We start from the raw sequence: 16,382 nt of genomic DNA on the forward strand, positions 1-16,382 counted from the left end.
GCTCTAAGTTAACAAACAGGTATCGTACTGAGAAAAGAGGATACTAAATTTTGCCAATATTTGGGGAAATATAAAATAAAATGAGATACTACTTTACAGATATTAGATTAACAAAAATTGGTTTGTTGAATAATAGGAAACATTGGCATGGATATGGGAACAGGACCTTCATGCACTGCTGGTGGCTGTCAACAGAGAAACAGGCAGGAGTTTGGGGATGAAGAAAATAGGGAAACAAACGAGGTCTTAGAAAGACTGATTCTAGTGCACCATCAAATGAGAAGTAAGATTTATCCAACTCTTTCCCACTAGGTCTTAAAAGAGACAGTGAAAATTCATGGGACTATGAACATTTATTCAGCCCTTCCCATCACATGAGATGTTTAGATTGCTACCAGCTTTTCACTATGGAACATGCAACAGTTAAGATTGTGGTATATGTGTCTTTGAATTTCTGATTCCTCTGGGGTACTTTCTCAAAATATTTTCCTAGAAATATCTTGAATATTTGCATAAAATAGTAAGTAGTTACTCTTTCAAAGAGTATGAACATTAAGGTTTTTCACACGTAAGGCCATAGTTCTTAAAAGACTGAGCTAATTAACAATGCCAGAAGCAGCATTTGAACCTCAATGTGTCCCTGCCAAAAAAAAGTATTATTAAAAAAAAAAAATCTTGGCCATTTTTAGCAGGACAAAATAGTATCCCCTTGTTTCAACTGGATTTAAAATAGATTACTGGTCAGGATGAATCCCCCTGCCACATTAGCAGTTAAAATTTTCTATTCCACTAATTATGTCTTTAGACCATTTTCTACTAGATTTTTAGCATATAGATAGATTTATACGAATATTTATGTTAAGGCTGTTGATGCTTAGGTTATATTAGATTCAAGTATTTTCTCCTAGTTTTTTTGCATTTAAATTTTGTTTGATGTTTTTTAACAAGTTAATTTTTTTTTAATTGAGTCTATTGAGCTTTTTGTGATTTTTGAAATTATTGCTTTTATGCTTAGAAAATCCTTCCTAATCCAGAAAAAGACAAATATTCAACTTCATTTTCTTCTAGTTTTCTTATAGATTCATTTAAAAAATACTGTAACTATTTCTTTAAAAGTCTGTCAATGTGCCCTGATGAAAGAGCTGCTCAGAAGAGCAACTGGGATGCCACACGGCTCGGCTGCGAGGCTCCCGACCAGCGGCCTGCTGAAAAACATTAATTTTCCTAGTTAACTTATACATATAGAATTCACGTCTATTTTTCTTTTGGAATTATTCTGATTATTGAAGCTGTGCATATTTCTTCTGAAGGACAATAAAATTCAACATATATGTCACGCTATATGTTTCTATTATATGGGGATACGTCAGTATTACTTAAAACAAAAACAAAATAACAAAGCGATACTGCCAGGCCCAATGGATGACTCGTTCGATTTAGAGATTTGAGTTCAAACTCTGGTTTTCATCCTGCCATTTTATTTACCAATAACATCTTCACTCACGATAATAACAAAGGGTGTACTGGAATGAAATAACCAAAAAAAACCCCAGAGTTAAGAAATTTACTTTCGTATTCCTAGTACCACCCAAATTATGAGGGATTCATACAAATTTAACAGACGCGGTCAATCAGCTATCCATAGCAGGTAATAAGTTATTAGTGTCGCACCCTTAGAAGGACTCTCCAAGATGTTTTTTAAAAGGAAACAAAACGAGCGAACCCCACGTGATCACACATACCTGTCCAAGTGAAAAGCTGCGACCTCTGCATTGTGTCTGTCGTAGCCAGCGTAAGGCTCCCCTTCCACCACGTAGTCTCGGTTATACCTGCAGAGTGAAAGGGAAGCTCGGATGCAGACATGAAGCATGTCAGTACCAGAGGTGACCCCACGAGAGGCAACACAACAGAAACCTGAGCAAGCCTGACCTGCTCTCTACCACCTTCTCTGTCACCCCTGAGAGAATGGCGAATTAGCACGAATCACGGGTAGATGAAGTAGAGAAGGAAACCAGAAAACTCCCTCTACCTCAGTCATCGTTCCATGAGTAAAACACGGAAGATGTTATTTTTACCTTTCTAAAAGACTTTCATTGTAGTTTAAGTAAAACTACAAGGTGATTTTCTGGAAGGTGAGTACCATCTTTCTATCTCTAGAACGGTGTTAAGCCTATAGTTGGTGCTTAATAAATGTTTACGAAAATGTTTATTAGACTGAAGAAATGAAAGAAAACATAATTAAAATGTTTGCTTACCAGATGGCTATGGCAAAGGCTGACAGAGAAGTTTAAAATCTTGGGGAAAAATGGTCCGGATACGCCCAAGTGTTTGTTACTGAGTAGGCAAAAGTGCCCTTGAAAGAAAGCTGCTTGAATAACCATTCTCTTTTGCTCTTTAAGTTTATGATGATGTAGTGGAAGAAATACTGAAGTGACAACTAAAGGTAGTTCTGTCATCACCTGCCTGGATAACCTTAAGCAAAACCCTACTCTTCTCTGGGTCTTAGATTCCTCGGCTACGATGGACGTTAGGGGAGGAACTGGCGGGCAGTTTCTAAGAGCTGTTTCATCGCAAACTCCATTTGATGATTTTACATCATATGCATGACAAACAAAGGATAATGAAAATCTGCATTTCTTTCTACTGATCACAAAAAGAGACGATTTAAACCTGTTAATTGAGAAGAAAAAGACACTTAATTCGCCTAAGACTTCTACTGTTTACCTGTGTTTCCTGAATCAAAAGGAGACGTTTAGACTTTACAGGAAACTGTAAAATAGAAATAAGCTGAGACTGAAGTGGAGGGGAGCTGCCCCACTAAGGACATTTGGATCTCCAGAGCTGAAACGGCCGTGGGGGAGTGGAAAGCGGTACTAGAAAAGGCAGTGACTTCACCAAAAATGACCTTGGAATACCAAGTGAAACCATATCCAAAAACACGCATTTTCAAGGCAAAGTGAAACATGATGAAACATTTATGCTAGAAGACAGCCACGTCCCACCACCTGGGTGGACACCAGTTTCTTCTCGGCATGGACGTTGTACTCACATCCACTGCTTGTTTCTAGTGTCAAAGCTTATTTAGGCTCCCCAGAATTAGAGTGGCTACCTCCAAATCAAAAGTCTCATTTTGAGACAGGACTGCAGCAAAAGCTGGCACTATTCAAGCACTTTTTTCTCCACCACAGCTGTAGGCTCATCCGTAAAGCTGGGGGACGGTCCTCAAATTCTTTATTTTCCCAGACTCCAGTGGAGCCACAGGAAGGTGTGCGGTGATGTGCAGTCCATTCCGTTCAGCGAGAGCTTTCCGAGGTACGGAAAGGCTGCTCGGAGGGAAATGTAAGACCCTAGAGGAATCCAGGAACTCTGGGGTAGGCTGAAGAGGAGGGAAGGGAAGAGCTGGGAGGCCTGAACCCCAAGCCCGTGCTCCGGCTGTGTGAAGTGTGGAAAGTCGGACCCGGATCTCATTTTCCTCATCTGTCAAGTGGGTAGCTGGACTAGCTCACCTCCAAGGCCTCTTGGAGCACTTCCTGATGCCACTCGCTCACTTCTACGCACCCGCAGGCCCCTGCCATCTTGTTTCTGTCTCACCAGAAATGCAGTTTATGCCTGTGACAATCAACCTACTCCTAGAATGGCTGCACCTACCCTGAGAAAAAAATCACTTTTATAATGTAAGGCAAATGCATAAACAAAAGCGTCACTGTATTCCTAAGTAATTCATCTATCCCATCTTCCGTCTCTGAGCAGGACAAGCAGGCTCCAGCGACGCTGAAACCACAGTGGCTATCAGAAGTGCATGTCTCGCTTCAGCGGTAAGGACTCCTCTCAGCAGAGTGATCCATCTTAAGTCGCTGACAGAGCAGCGAAATTCATACAGTAACGGCACCGAATCTCTCCTGCCCGTCTGTGAAGGACATCAGAATCCGAGCAAGGACATTAATTCGCACTCACACTAGGACTAAATCACCTCTGAGGCCCCTGGGGTCAGAACAGCAATATGCTGGGCGTTTCAAAAGTAAGGTCCACTTCCACAAGCACTTAATGTGCGCCTGCCTGCCCCAGCCTGCGACAGTGCCCGATGCGGTGTGTGCGGTGACCAAGGGTGCCGTCACCCACTGCAAGGGTGTATGCAGTTCGCAGGGTGGGGGACAGGGTCCCCCAGAGCTGGGATTGGACGCAGCTGTTCAGGAGGTGGTGAGGGAGGAGGGGACTGGTCTGGGAGAAATAAGAAGCTGGGTGAGGCGAGAAGGACCAGACCAAGGACCCGACTGTGGAGGCCGCACTTTGTCAGGTGAGCAACAGGAAGTCCCTGGACGCTATAACCAGGCAGCACGTGATAATATGAGTGTTTGCGGGAAGAACGGAAATGGTTTTCAGGCTGCTCTGGGAGAGGAAGGTAATGGGAAGGGTGCAATGGTACTGAGATAAGGCAAGAGCAACTAACGTTAGTTTATGCATTTCCTGCTGCCACTGCCCTCAGTGCCAGTCCGGCCTCTTCCCCCTTGCCTCATGCCTTGTCTGAACACCCCGGGCCTCCGTGCGAAGAACCTGGACCAACACTGTGCTGATGCCAACAGGACTGCCTGGCCTCTGGCGCTCCCTGCTGCCCCATCTCATCCTCAGATCTCCAGTGCAGGATGGGAGAGGACAGCCTCTCACTTAAACACGAAATGCCCACAACTCATCTCTACACAAACGCAGCTTCTGTTTCCCCTTTTACCTCCTTTCTGTCACTCCGCGTACGCTGTGATCTCTCAGGCTACAAACCAAGAGCTCAAGGACCACATTCAAAACGAAACCAGCGATTCTGGATGAACAGTGCCCCATGTCATCACCCTTAGAGGAAGGCGAACGAACCTGAGAGAATTATGTGTGTGCGCCACACCTCCAGCTACTCACACTGTCAGACCCAAACGCCAGCTGCATTAGTGCTGCAGGGCGACCCTGTCAAGTTAGTTACTCTCTCTAAGCCTGTTTCTTATTCTGGAAATAAGAACTGTAGTTGCCCAGAGCTGTGACGTACGGTGAAGGCATTAACAGGCACCGAGGTGCTTAGTATGACGCTTGGCCAGTGGCGTGCGTTCAATGGAAATTAGACACCAAGGCCCACATAACCATGCTTTTTCCATATTACCTGCCAATCAGACTTTTCTGTTCTCCAAATGTCTACTGCATTTTTTAACTTTCCCAATTTCCACATCTTCCACACATCATACTCCTAGTTGCAGGCAAACGCAGATCCCTTCGATTTCTAAGATCCTAATATGATTAGGGCTCTGGCTGCCCATTATCTACTGACAACTGGGTAATGAAGGAGCTAAGCCAACTACTCTGGTCACAGTTGAATTCTGTATATCTTTACCCCATATTTCTTCTCCCACTCCAGCAAAAAACCCAAAGGTATCTGTTATAGTTCTTTCAAAAGCTCCATTGAGAAATGAAAAAAATGGTTAGTATGCAGAAAGTTTTAGAAATTACAAACTTTAAGAAAATTCACTGGTAACTCATTCCTGGCAAAAGAACATGAATCACCATGTTAACCTATTTTAAATTCATATACTCAGAGAAAACTTAAAAAAATTAATTATACTATAGAAGTATACACGAATTATCTCTGTAGATCCCTAGAGAAGCCCAAAGAGATCAGTCTAAAAACACACAATTCAGTCCACTCTCTAGTTCACATTTTGGACTGAGGCAACCAAAATGGCCCAGCTCTCTGCTTAAAGCAGGTAAGAGGAACAAGATGTCACTACACACCTATAATAATGGCCGAAATCCGAAACAGCGACAATAGCAAATACTAGTGAGGACGTGGAACAATAGGAAATCTTTGCTGGTGCGAATGTAAATGGTACAGCTACTTTGGAAAACAGATTGGCATTTTTTTTTTTTTTTAACAAAATTAAACATGCTCTTACCATATGATCCAGCAACTATCCTCCTTGGTATTTAGCCAAATGAGCTGAAAACTTGTATCTACACAAAAGCCTGCACACAAGTATTTATAGCAGCTTTACCCGTAACTGCCCAAACCTGGAAGCAACCAAGAGGCCCTTCGATAGGTGAATGGATAAACTATGGCATATACAGACAATGGAATATTATTCGGCACTAAAAAGAAATGAGCTACCAAGCCACAAAAGACACAGAGAAACCTTAAATGCATATTGCTGAGAAGCCAATCTGAGAAGACGACAAAAGGCATGATTCCAACTATATGGCATTCTGGAAAAGGCAAAACTATGGAGACAGTAAAGAGATCGGTGGCTGCCAGGGGGAGAGGGAAGGGAGGGAGGGAGGGAGGGAGGGAAGGATGAACAGGTGGAACAGAGGGGATGTTTAGGGCAGGGAAGCTATTCTGAATGATACCGTAATGGTGGACACTTGTCACTGCATGTTTATCGAAACCCACAGAAGGTACAACACAAAGAATGAACCATAATGTAAACTACGGACTTTAGTTAATCAGTTAATACTGGCTCATCATTTACAACAAACGTACGACACAAAAAAGTAACAGGAGAAACCAGGGCGAGGGGGAGAGGGAATACGCAGGAACTCTGTACTTGATCTTGATCTTTCCATAAACCCAAAAGGGCTTTAAAAAGTTTATGTTGATTAAAACGAAAACGAAACCCAAGTGAAAAAATCATAGCTTCATGCTAAAACCCGCTCCGACTCTGGGCAGCTCCCACTCGACAGCACCCCTGTCATGCGGTTATCCCGTCTTAACTGCACACTCTTGGTGACGAGCTGCCTATTTCCTAGCCAATTCATTTTGTATCTCTAACATCTGGCACAGTAGATACCTGATAAACTCAGAAATTAAGGATAGCTCTAATTATAAAAAGTTCAGTCTTAGAATAGAACCAAACCATGTTCCTACCAATTTCCCCTCCTCAAAGGCTCACAGAACATTAAGAGCTAAAAAAGACTTCAGAGACCTTCACTTTACCGGAGGACACCAGGAGGAGAGGAACGCTCTTACGTAAATCCCAAGTTGCACGAATCGGCCAACGAGCACATCCGACTCCCGAGCAGCAGACTTACCGTTTAGGTTTGAAGACAACTTTTTGTCCTCCTTCAAGTATCAGTAAGGCTTTCAGCTGTGTCCCTTTATAACCCACATCAGCTTTAATGACTTTCTTGGTGGCCATGGCATGCATGATTGCCCCAAGCTCTGGTGTCTCTTCAGGGTACACTTCCCGGGGAACCACCCACTGGGCCGCGATCTCCCAGGGGGACTGCAACGTGTGGTCCAGCTTGGGCACCAGCTCCACCCGCAAACCTGCCATCATTCGGTGAAAAGCCCTCTGGTCCTCCCGGTTGGCAGCTGATGAATCTAAGTTGTCAATCAGGAAAACTTTGGTGAAGATAAAGATGACGAGGAGAATTGCTAACAGCACGACCCGCTGCTTTAGCTTCATGTTGATCTATTTTCCTTCTCCCGTGACCCACTCTCTCGCTTATCAAGGAGAGCAGGTGGTGATGGTTAGCGAGGAGATTCCATGATTATACACTGGTCCATTTCTTCAGTGAAACGCCTCCCACGATTCCTGCAAGCCGAAGTATAAAGCAAAATTCAATCAGAAATTCTGTCCTTCCACTCCTGAAGCTTTTGCAAACTTCAAATACATTACTTACCCTTTGAGCCTTGCTAAGTCTATATGCTTGAAAAGACCTAATAACTTAAAATTAACTTGTCTGGGGAAGGACTTGATAGGTAAGAACCAGGTACAATGGAAATTTGAAAGCAAATACTCCTCTTTTAACAGGGTGCAGAGTCATCTAGGAGCTACTTGGATGGCTACGACTCCCTAAAAACCAAAACAATGAGAAAACAGCACAACAAAATAACACATTAAGATATGCGTAACTCTTAGATTTTCATTTTCAACTTTCAAAATCCATAAAAGACTTTTGAACATACAAAACCACCAGTATTTGGTAACACTCCAGTTCTTATGTTCTCCAAATATGTCTTATGACGCACTGGAAGGTAGGGACTCCTAAAAATGCCCGAGCGAGTACGGCAGAGAATACCTCCTCCAAATGCAGCACCCGGCCATCCCGGACGCGCGTCACACCTGCTGCTCGCGGATTTACAGACGACACCCAGACGTGCCTCTCCGCTTCATTATTTTTCGAAATTAAAATTTGTAAAATGTGAATGAAATCTGGATAAATTAAGGAAAAACATATCCCTATACCATTCGGCTATTAGTAAAACATGACCAGAAGACTAATGAAACCTAGTACTCCAACAGCACTGCTGGTCTGGACGGGTCTGGCACATCACGAGGATACTGATGCCACAGACAGACAGAAGTGCTGCTTCCTGTAAGGGGCCAACCATGCACTGGTCAATTCTCAAGCTAAAATATCTCAAATGCTCGATTTTCGCAAGAGTGTCAAGAACATATGATTCTGCCTCATTTGCATGCTGAGAGGTTGCTTTCCACTCAACAGGGCCATTTAAAAACATGCACAAGCTTGCTCTGCTGTGTGCTTACGGCACGGCATCGGGCTCAGACAAAGATGACAAGATAACAGGGTGTTGCTTCACTCTCCAATTCGTTTAACTCAAACCATTAGCAGAAGAAATAAAAACCGATACAAATTGCAGGGGAAACGATTCAACCTGAGACACTCCCACCCAACCTGGACACTGCTCCCCTAGAACAGCTGAATCACATCCAAAAACAGTCTACTAGAGCAGGTGCGTTCTGAGGGCAACGCCCTGAGGTGAGCCCACTGACATGCAGTTTATTCTTCGTCATTAAGCAACCACTCTTCATGTTCGTTTTCATGAAGCAGAAAGTCAGAGTCAAATTCAAATTCTAATTACCTCCAGCCACCTGTTTGGCTTCATCATCATCTCCCAGGGAGTACATAACACTATTAGCGGAAACAAAAGCAATTCAAGTGCATCCATAATGTAACTGATGATATCGAGTTGGGTGTGAAACTCACTAAAACAGTTCCCCGTGATTACGGATAACAGCAATGCTGGGAGAGCAGATTTCAGAGATTTCTGCTAGTTCCAACATGACCTAAACCACACAATTTCGATTATTTGTTCAACAGTACATATCTCAGGCTGCAGTGATAAGAAGTAACATGGAAATTTCTGTCAGCAATGGCTTCCTCAGCACCTCCACCTGCAACAACCTACAGTCCTGGTACAATTCTGGCACAAAAGGGGTCAGCCAAATACCATTCACTTCCTACAAGACATTCTTCAGGGCTGAAGTCTGGTTAACCCATAAACTTCTAATGATGTTGCTCATTTCATTTAGATTAGAAATTCGTCCCTCGTGCTATATAAACATCATATCTAAACATTTAGAATAGAGGTTAGGGATACTGGTTTTTTGTTTGTTTGTTTGTTTTTAAATTACCACTGCAATAGGAAATTCTAGCAGCCCCCAAAATTCAGACAAAACAAACTGTCCAATTCTGCAATTTGAGCTTAGCTTGTGTGCTTTTAAGTTTTGAAATCCCATTACCTTTTGAACAAGCCTCAGAAGAACACATCCTGATATCAATTCGGGGCTGCAACCAATGCATCCACTCATCTAGGATAGAAATTTATGCTGAGTGAACGGAAGAGTTCAACTGTTCGATGATTTCACTATTTACACCTCCGCAGTAGTGAGGGCAGGTTTAAGGAAGAAACTGAACCAGTTTTCATGTTCGTGATCAGTCACCACATCCAGGTAGAACAAGACCACAATGAGGCACTGTTTTCCACACTGCCCTTCATTCCCAGTCACCAACTTAACTTAGTGCTCATCACTTTTCCCTGGATCACTGAGAGACCTGCCTCCCGAGCCGCCAGGTTCTCCAATCCAGACTAGACAAGGCAGCGGAATTCAGTTTTCTAATCACACACCGCTTCTGATTTCTACAAATTCCTTACCACGCATTAAAGCCCCACCCCAAATGGCTTCAGCCAATCTACTTGGCTAGGTATCTCTCTCTCCTCTGTTTCAACCCAGACCATGAACATGCTCTGGTCCCCAGCACCCCATGTGTGGCTGACCTTTGCCCTTGTCATTTCTCACAATGGAACACCTTCGAAATCCCTCTTGCTCTTACCCTTTCTTCCCATCTTCTCCTGTTTAAAGTCTGACCATCCTTCAAGGGCCATCTCCAAAGCCACTTTCTCGCACTCTATGCTAACCTCGCTCTCCTTTACTCCAGCACTTAACTCCATTTTGCCTTGTCCAATATCTTCTTGTATATAGTTCCTAATTCCCCTCAGAATCTTGGCTCCTTAGTGACCATGACTACCTTCACATTCCCTATGGTATGTAGCATAGTAAGGGGAGATGCCTCATTCACCTGAACCACAAACTACTACAAATGAAGCTTTGCAAATATCTTAAGACTCTGGTGTTAATTTCCTTCGGTACTTAGTATGAAATGTCTATCAACTGGCACCTCAGTGTTGGCCATCCTTAACCAGCCATCCTCCCTTTCTTTGGCAATCTACTTCCCTACCAACACTACTGACGCTGACAGTTCAGAAAGGTTTTCTTTCACCTGTAAAGCTGCTATTCCTTCGGCCCGCAGGGCAGGCACAAAGATATTTAAGAAATCGACTATGTAGAGTTTAAAGTGGAATTTCTACAAAAAGTCTAACAGTCTGTAAGACTCCTATTCCAGAAGAGTGTATGAGATGCACGATGTGGAACAGTTCCATCCTCTACTGATGGGGTACTTCAATCTTGTAGCCTTGAGGGGAGAGGCTCCCCAAAACAGGGTTTCCATGCTATGCTGTCTTTTCTTGAGACAGCAGCACACTCTACACTCTGCAAACTGGCTTCCTCAGATACTAAGGAAATTAAAGCAGTATCACTGGGTATATTCCTAATTCTTCATGAACACTTCACTTGCATTCCCAGGAGACTGTGCCTGCTCTATTTCATGCCCTCATCTCCTTCCGTAAATGCCTCCAGCAGTGTACCGCTGTCCAGTTACATAATGGTCATTTATTTTAATGTTTCTGTTGTGTGGAACAGAGCCTACTTCAAAGAACAAATAACTCAAGGTAATAACATAACTCAAAAAAAGGTTAACTATAAAAGAGGCAGTGCAAATGGTAGTCTTCACACCAAATCTGGCATCAACTGCCACACTGGCGTTCTAGAAGGTAGACCTTTAACGAGGGATTTACCTGCTGACCCTGGTTTCACTTTCAGCTCCAGAAGCTGAACGAAGCTTGCTGCGGAGGCTGCACACTCATACACACCCCATCCTACACGTCTGATAGGTATTTTATAGGGACAACCTTGGACTATGAAGTTGTTTTGAGAGAAGAGATATAGGTTGCACAGAAAAAGGTAAGGTCCTAGTATAAAGTTCTCTGTTCAAGAATCTGGCTTATGTCTGGAGGAACATATACAGAAAAACACGTCGGTGCAGAGGTCGTAAGTCATGTGATAAAGCTCACTGTATGTGGCTGCTGAGGAATGTGAGAACTGGCCCCAACACTCACTACCTAACTAGGGGCTCCCACAAGCTACAGACACCAGTGAGGTTCCAAGTCTCATTAGTAGCAGTCCCCCTTCAAGCTCCCTGATCAAATGACGACTTCACACTACTTCTCCTAAGGTCATAGAGAAATTCTAACCTTTGCTCGCAGCAATTAAAATGAAAGCTTCAGTAATAACCCTTTTGTATGTTTCCAGTTCAATAGTCAAATCACGTTTTTACCACAGAAATGAAATATAATGTGCCTTGTGAGGGTTAAGGTACCACAAGGAAAACAATCGGCATGAGCATTTCATCCAGGGGGCGATCGACAAAGGAGATTTGTGGCAAAGGAGGTGGAATTTATTATAGAACTAATATGTGATCATACTTACGCAAACTCCCTGCCCTTGATCCTCAGTAGGAATTACAAGGACCCTTTTACAAACTTCTTTGGTTGTTGGTTTCAGCAAACCTCTGAAGGTATGGAGAGTATAAAAAGAGGTAACACCTGAATTTAAAGTTTTTGGTTGACTGTCTACAAAGACAGATGCCAACAATCTCTCCCATCCAGAGGTGGAATCTATTTTTTCTCCCCCTGAATCTGGACTGGTTTCGTAACTTGCTTTGACTAAGAGAATACTGTGCAAGTGACTGTGTGCCAGTTCTGGGCTTTGGCTTTGAGACCTGGCAGCTTCCACATGGGACCAAGCTGCTAGGATGTAGCAGCTCAGGCGAGACTACAGAATCATGAGAGGCCTGTCTGGAGGGAGGGGCCGGGCTAGGCCCTAGCTGTTCTGGCCAACCAGCTGAGGTGCCAGACACAGAAGTGCAGCCATCAGGGGTGTTCCAGTTCCAGGTGAGGTCTCAGCTGAATGCAGCCACACATGTGACCCCATGTGGGCAGAAGAACCCACTGAGCTACATAATTATAAGAAATAAATCATTATCTAAAGCCACTAAATTTAGGGTAGTTTATAAAATCCAACGTTCCCACATCTATTCTGCCCATATCAATTATTTGGGGGACTTTAAAAATATCAGAGAAGACACTGGTAAATAGATTATGTGACTAAAAACAATTCTCCTAGGAAGAAGGAAGCATTAAATTCACCCTTAAATGTGAATATGTTTATAAGTGATTACTAATGCCTTCTACAAAGCAATAAACTATGAAAGTTATATGCCATTTCTCTAGGAGTAGCAGATTTGTTTAGGAAGATACATAATTAAGGACTCTTAAAAGTAACACAAAAAAATAGAGCCTCCACTGGATCATTTACTAAAATCCATTTACATACTTTAGAGCAATCAAGGCTAACCTAACACACTCAAACTGACACAACCACACACACCCACTTTATAAAGCCTGACTTTTACACTTCAACCAAAGCACAAATAAAAGCAAGAATCACAATCCTTTAATAAAAAGAGAGAAACACACACCTTCATCCTGAGCTAAGACTGATATGCTGCCCTTTTTTGTTTTAATTGGCAGTGACATTAGACCATTGTGCTATATTATTATTAGCTGACCCCTAGAAACAAATGCAGTCTCTCCTGATTGGTAGTGGCAATTATTTTAAGTAAAATCAAGAGCATTCAGAAACCTTTCCACTTATCATCATGTACTTAGATCCAAGAAGTCAAAACCTCCAATACTAAATGGCATCAAGTGTTTGTTACCTGAATACACTCTGAGCATCCCCAGAAAACCAGCCTACCACACAGCATATTATACTTCTTTTTCATCTTCAAATGGGAGTCTTCAACTAAAACGAAAACCAAATAATGACATTAATTTCCTTTCTAATTTTCCTTTCCTTGCTAATTCTCCACTTAAGAAATGGCTCCTTAATTCACCTTATTTTAAATATAAACTCTTCTGTAGCAGAGGGGTTGAGAGTCTGTGCTCGCTCTGGATTCTGAATGCCTGGGCCCAAATGCCTGCTCTCTCATCTTCTGTGGGATTTGAGAAAGTGATTCAATGTCTAACCTTTCTGGGCCTCAGAACACTATGATCTAACCCACAGAGCCGTTAAAAAATGAATGACATTATCACATGTCCTATGCTAAAATTAGTGCCTGGACAACCCATACTGATCATTTGTTAAGTCATTATTGCCATATCGAAACCCCAAGTTGACTTTCTGAGAAAAAGAAATGACAAAGAAAATAACCCTCACTGGTTAGTAGTCTTCTGGGTGACAGAGTCAGGGGCCAAATACACTTGCTGCATTACCAAGAGTTCAAGTACTCTTATAAGCCTGAACCAAATCCTTTCCTAAATTTGAGAAGCAGCTACTACTGTAAGCAAGTAGGTAGGTATCTTCAGAGTGGATACCATGGAGAACAGAAGACTGGGCGGTTATATCACTAATTTGACCAACCTGTTTCCTCTACAAAGTTCAATTCTACCACATTCAATGAAAGTGACACTGATAGGAAGCATGAACTTATTCTATTTCACAAAAAAGGTTGGAAGAGTGCCTTTTACAACATTCTTCAGTTTGGAAAATTAGCTGCGTTTAAAAGATGACAGCTTTGCATGTCCTTAAACTCTTCAAGTAAGCCTTAAAGGTTACAAGTATAGGAAATCTAATTCTCACTTAGTCCAGACTAGTCTGAATGTTAGATTTTCCTGTTTTCACTCCCACTTAAACATTTATTCTTATCTGCAAACCTAGAATCCTTTAGGTAAAACCCTCCAACAGTTCCCTGAGAAGGAAGCTGACATAAAACAATCACAAGGCATTAGTGAAGCCTTAAGATAACCTTTCTTTTGGGGTATGAAAGTAAAAATGAACAAGCAATAGTGTTTATTCCCTCTTTGAAAAAAATTAAATTCTTGCAATCTGTCCCATTTAAACCTTGATTTAGGGCAACACTCTTCCTTGAAAAATGAAAAGAAAAAAATCTTTAGCTTATACTGTAATTTGTTCTAAAAAAAAAAAAAAAAGTGATCACTGATCTAGAAACTCTGAAAATGTCTAAGAATTTGCATTGTTTCAAATGGGCCAGGAATAACGAACCTGCCTGAGCTCCAGGTATGTCACTGCTCTCTGTCAGCATATAACCACTCCCGCTTTATTATAGACTGTTATTCCCAGCATATAGCATAAAGATATCAAGTTTCGAATAATGTAACATTTTCCTTCAGATTTCCATCATCTCTGTTCAGTTCACTACAGTTCTTAGAAAGGCATATAACCTTTGTGCAACAATAACAGTTCACATTTTTTAATCTTATGTTCTAGGCGTGTCAAGCTGACAGGCCACAGATCACCTCAAGCAGGTCTGTGCTGAATTATGGCTGAGTGGCTCCAAGCGTGATCCCTTTGTTAATACACACACATACACACACTTTTTGGTATGCCTGTCTCCTCTACTATATTGTGGGTTCCTCCAGCACAGGAGTGAGTTTTACTCCGTGCTTCCGAGTAAGCTAGCACAATGCAGGGCACATGAGAGGTACCTGAGAAATGCTTGCTGAATAAAAGGAGTAAGAACATGGGGGAGAGACCTTTGGCTTATAGGAATTTCTTTAGCTTTTTGGTTTATAGATGGCCTCTTATTACAGATATAGGGAAACTAAGTCCTATAATGAATTCAGATAAGCAGTACAGTAAAAAATGCAGAAATATCAATTACGTATACCAATTTAATACACTAAATTTGAAATTGTTGCATTCTATATACGCTGCTTCCAGTTTTCAAGGCAATGCGACTGTCAACCTGGTTCCCGGCACTGGCTGGGACTGGGAATAAAGATAACCTGGAAATGCTAATGAGAAGACTGGAGATGGTTCAAGACACTGCCCAAGAGTGATATAAGGCAGGGTGGAACCAGAGCTTCAAGTGTCATCGATGATGCTTTCTGAAACGAGAACTGACACTAGCAGGTCATATCATTTTCTTTTTTCTACAGAAAGGACTACAGGAACATAAAGACTTATACAGAGTGCAAGTTCACTATCTAAACGAAGGATAAGAAACAAGAACTAAACAAAAGGTCTTCGGGCAGCCAAAACAGCGGTTACAGAGTTCGTTCATTGCCAGAGAAGAGGCTGCAGACCCTCACTAAGCCTCTTTAGCTGTTTCACATTCAAATTCAGGAAGCAGAGTTATCTGGGTTACTACTCCACAGACCAGAAGCTGCAAATTAAAGAGGGCAGCAGGGACGCTAACAGCAGCAAAAGTACAGTTTTTCCACCTCTGAAAGAAGAGACAGATTGACTATTGAAAGAAGAGTCAAGAATTCAAAACGCAGAGGGGGACAGACAACCTACATATTTCAACTGCCTCAAAGCCCAGCTTGATTACTGTCAGAATGGATGCTAGTAATGACCTTGAGTCAACAGAGGTTAAACTATATTTTTTAAAAAGCAAAGTATATAATACGTTGTAACAATGTTTTCCACAAAAAAGTATAGATAAAATAAGTACATAATACCTTATTCCCTAACAATAGTAAATAACTGAGCCACTGCTATACAAATAAAGCAGAAAGTCAGCATTTAAAAGCACAGAACCACAGACTTCACTGCTTCACCTGTACCTGGTTCTGCCACACATTCCTTGACCTTTTATAATGTACCCAAGTTAACATCCTCCCCTCCATGAGGCTGTTACCTTGCCAGAAAGTACAGACCCCCGAATACACACGAAGCTTAATATCTCTTTTCTACATCAGCCTCCATCCCTTAACTCATACTTCAGATTCTTGTTGAAAATATACTGTTGAGGTGGGTATCTGTAAAGGGCATTAACTTGTTGGAGCTGCCTTGAGATTTGAGTGTGTGATTGTATGGTGTTCTAGCCACCTGCAGCCTGGGAGCAGCCCATGGTGCTGTCAGGTGAAGCTTCACAGACTTGCTCCTGAAGCCTTCTCTGCCTAG

General features: G+C 42.2%; 1 protein-coding gene across 3 annotated transcripts in view; it reads right to left on the reverse strand.

The window, feature by feature from the left end:
• FAM20B (FAM20B glycosaminoglycan xylosylkinase) overlaps positions 1-16,382 on the reverse strand; it is a 29,571-nt gene that overhangs the window by 10,011 nt on the left and 3,178 nt on the right. The window contains exons 2-5 of one of the 3 annotated variants that reach the window (XM_039881382.1): positions 13,171-13,256; positions 9,516-9,584; positions 7,057-7,562; positions 1,743-1,829 (exon numbers count right to left, since the gene is read on the reverse strand). In XM_039881382.1, the coding sequence (XP_039737316.1) occupies positions 1,743-1,829; positions 7,057-7,433 (464 nt within the window). In that variant the 5' untranslated portion in view covers positions 7,434-7,562; positions 9,516-9,584; positions 13,171-13,256. The remainder of the gene's footprint in view (positions 1-1,742; positions 1,830-7,056; positions 7,563-9,515; positions 9,585-13,170; positions 13,257-16,382) is intronic. The other 2 variants (XM_039881381.1, XM_039881380.1) reach the window with 2 other exon arrangements.

The sequence above is a fragment of the Pteropus medius genome, unplaced genomic scaffold (genome assembly GCF_902729225.1).
Source record: "Pteropus medius unplaced genomic scaffold, Ma_sr-lr_union100, whole genome shotgun sequence".
Taxonomy (NCBI): Eukaryota; Metazoa; Chordata; class Mammalia; order Chiroptera; family Pteropodidae; genus Pteropus; species Pteropus medius.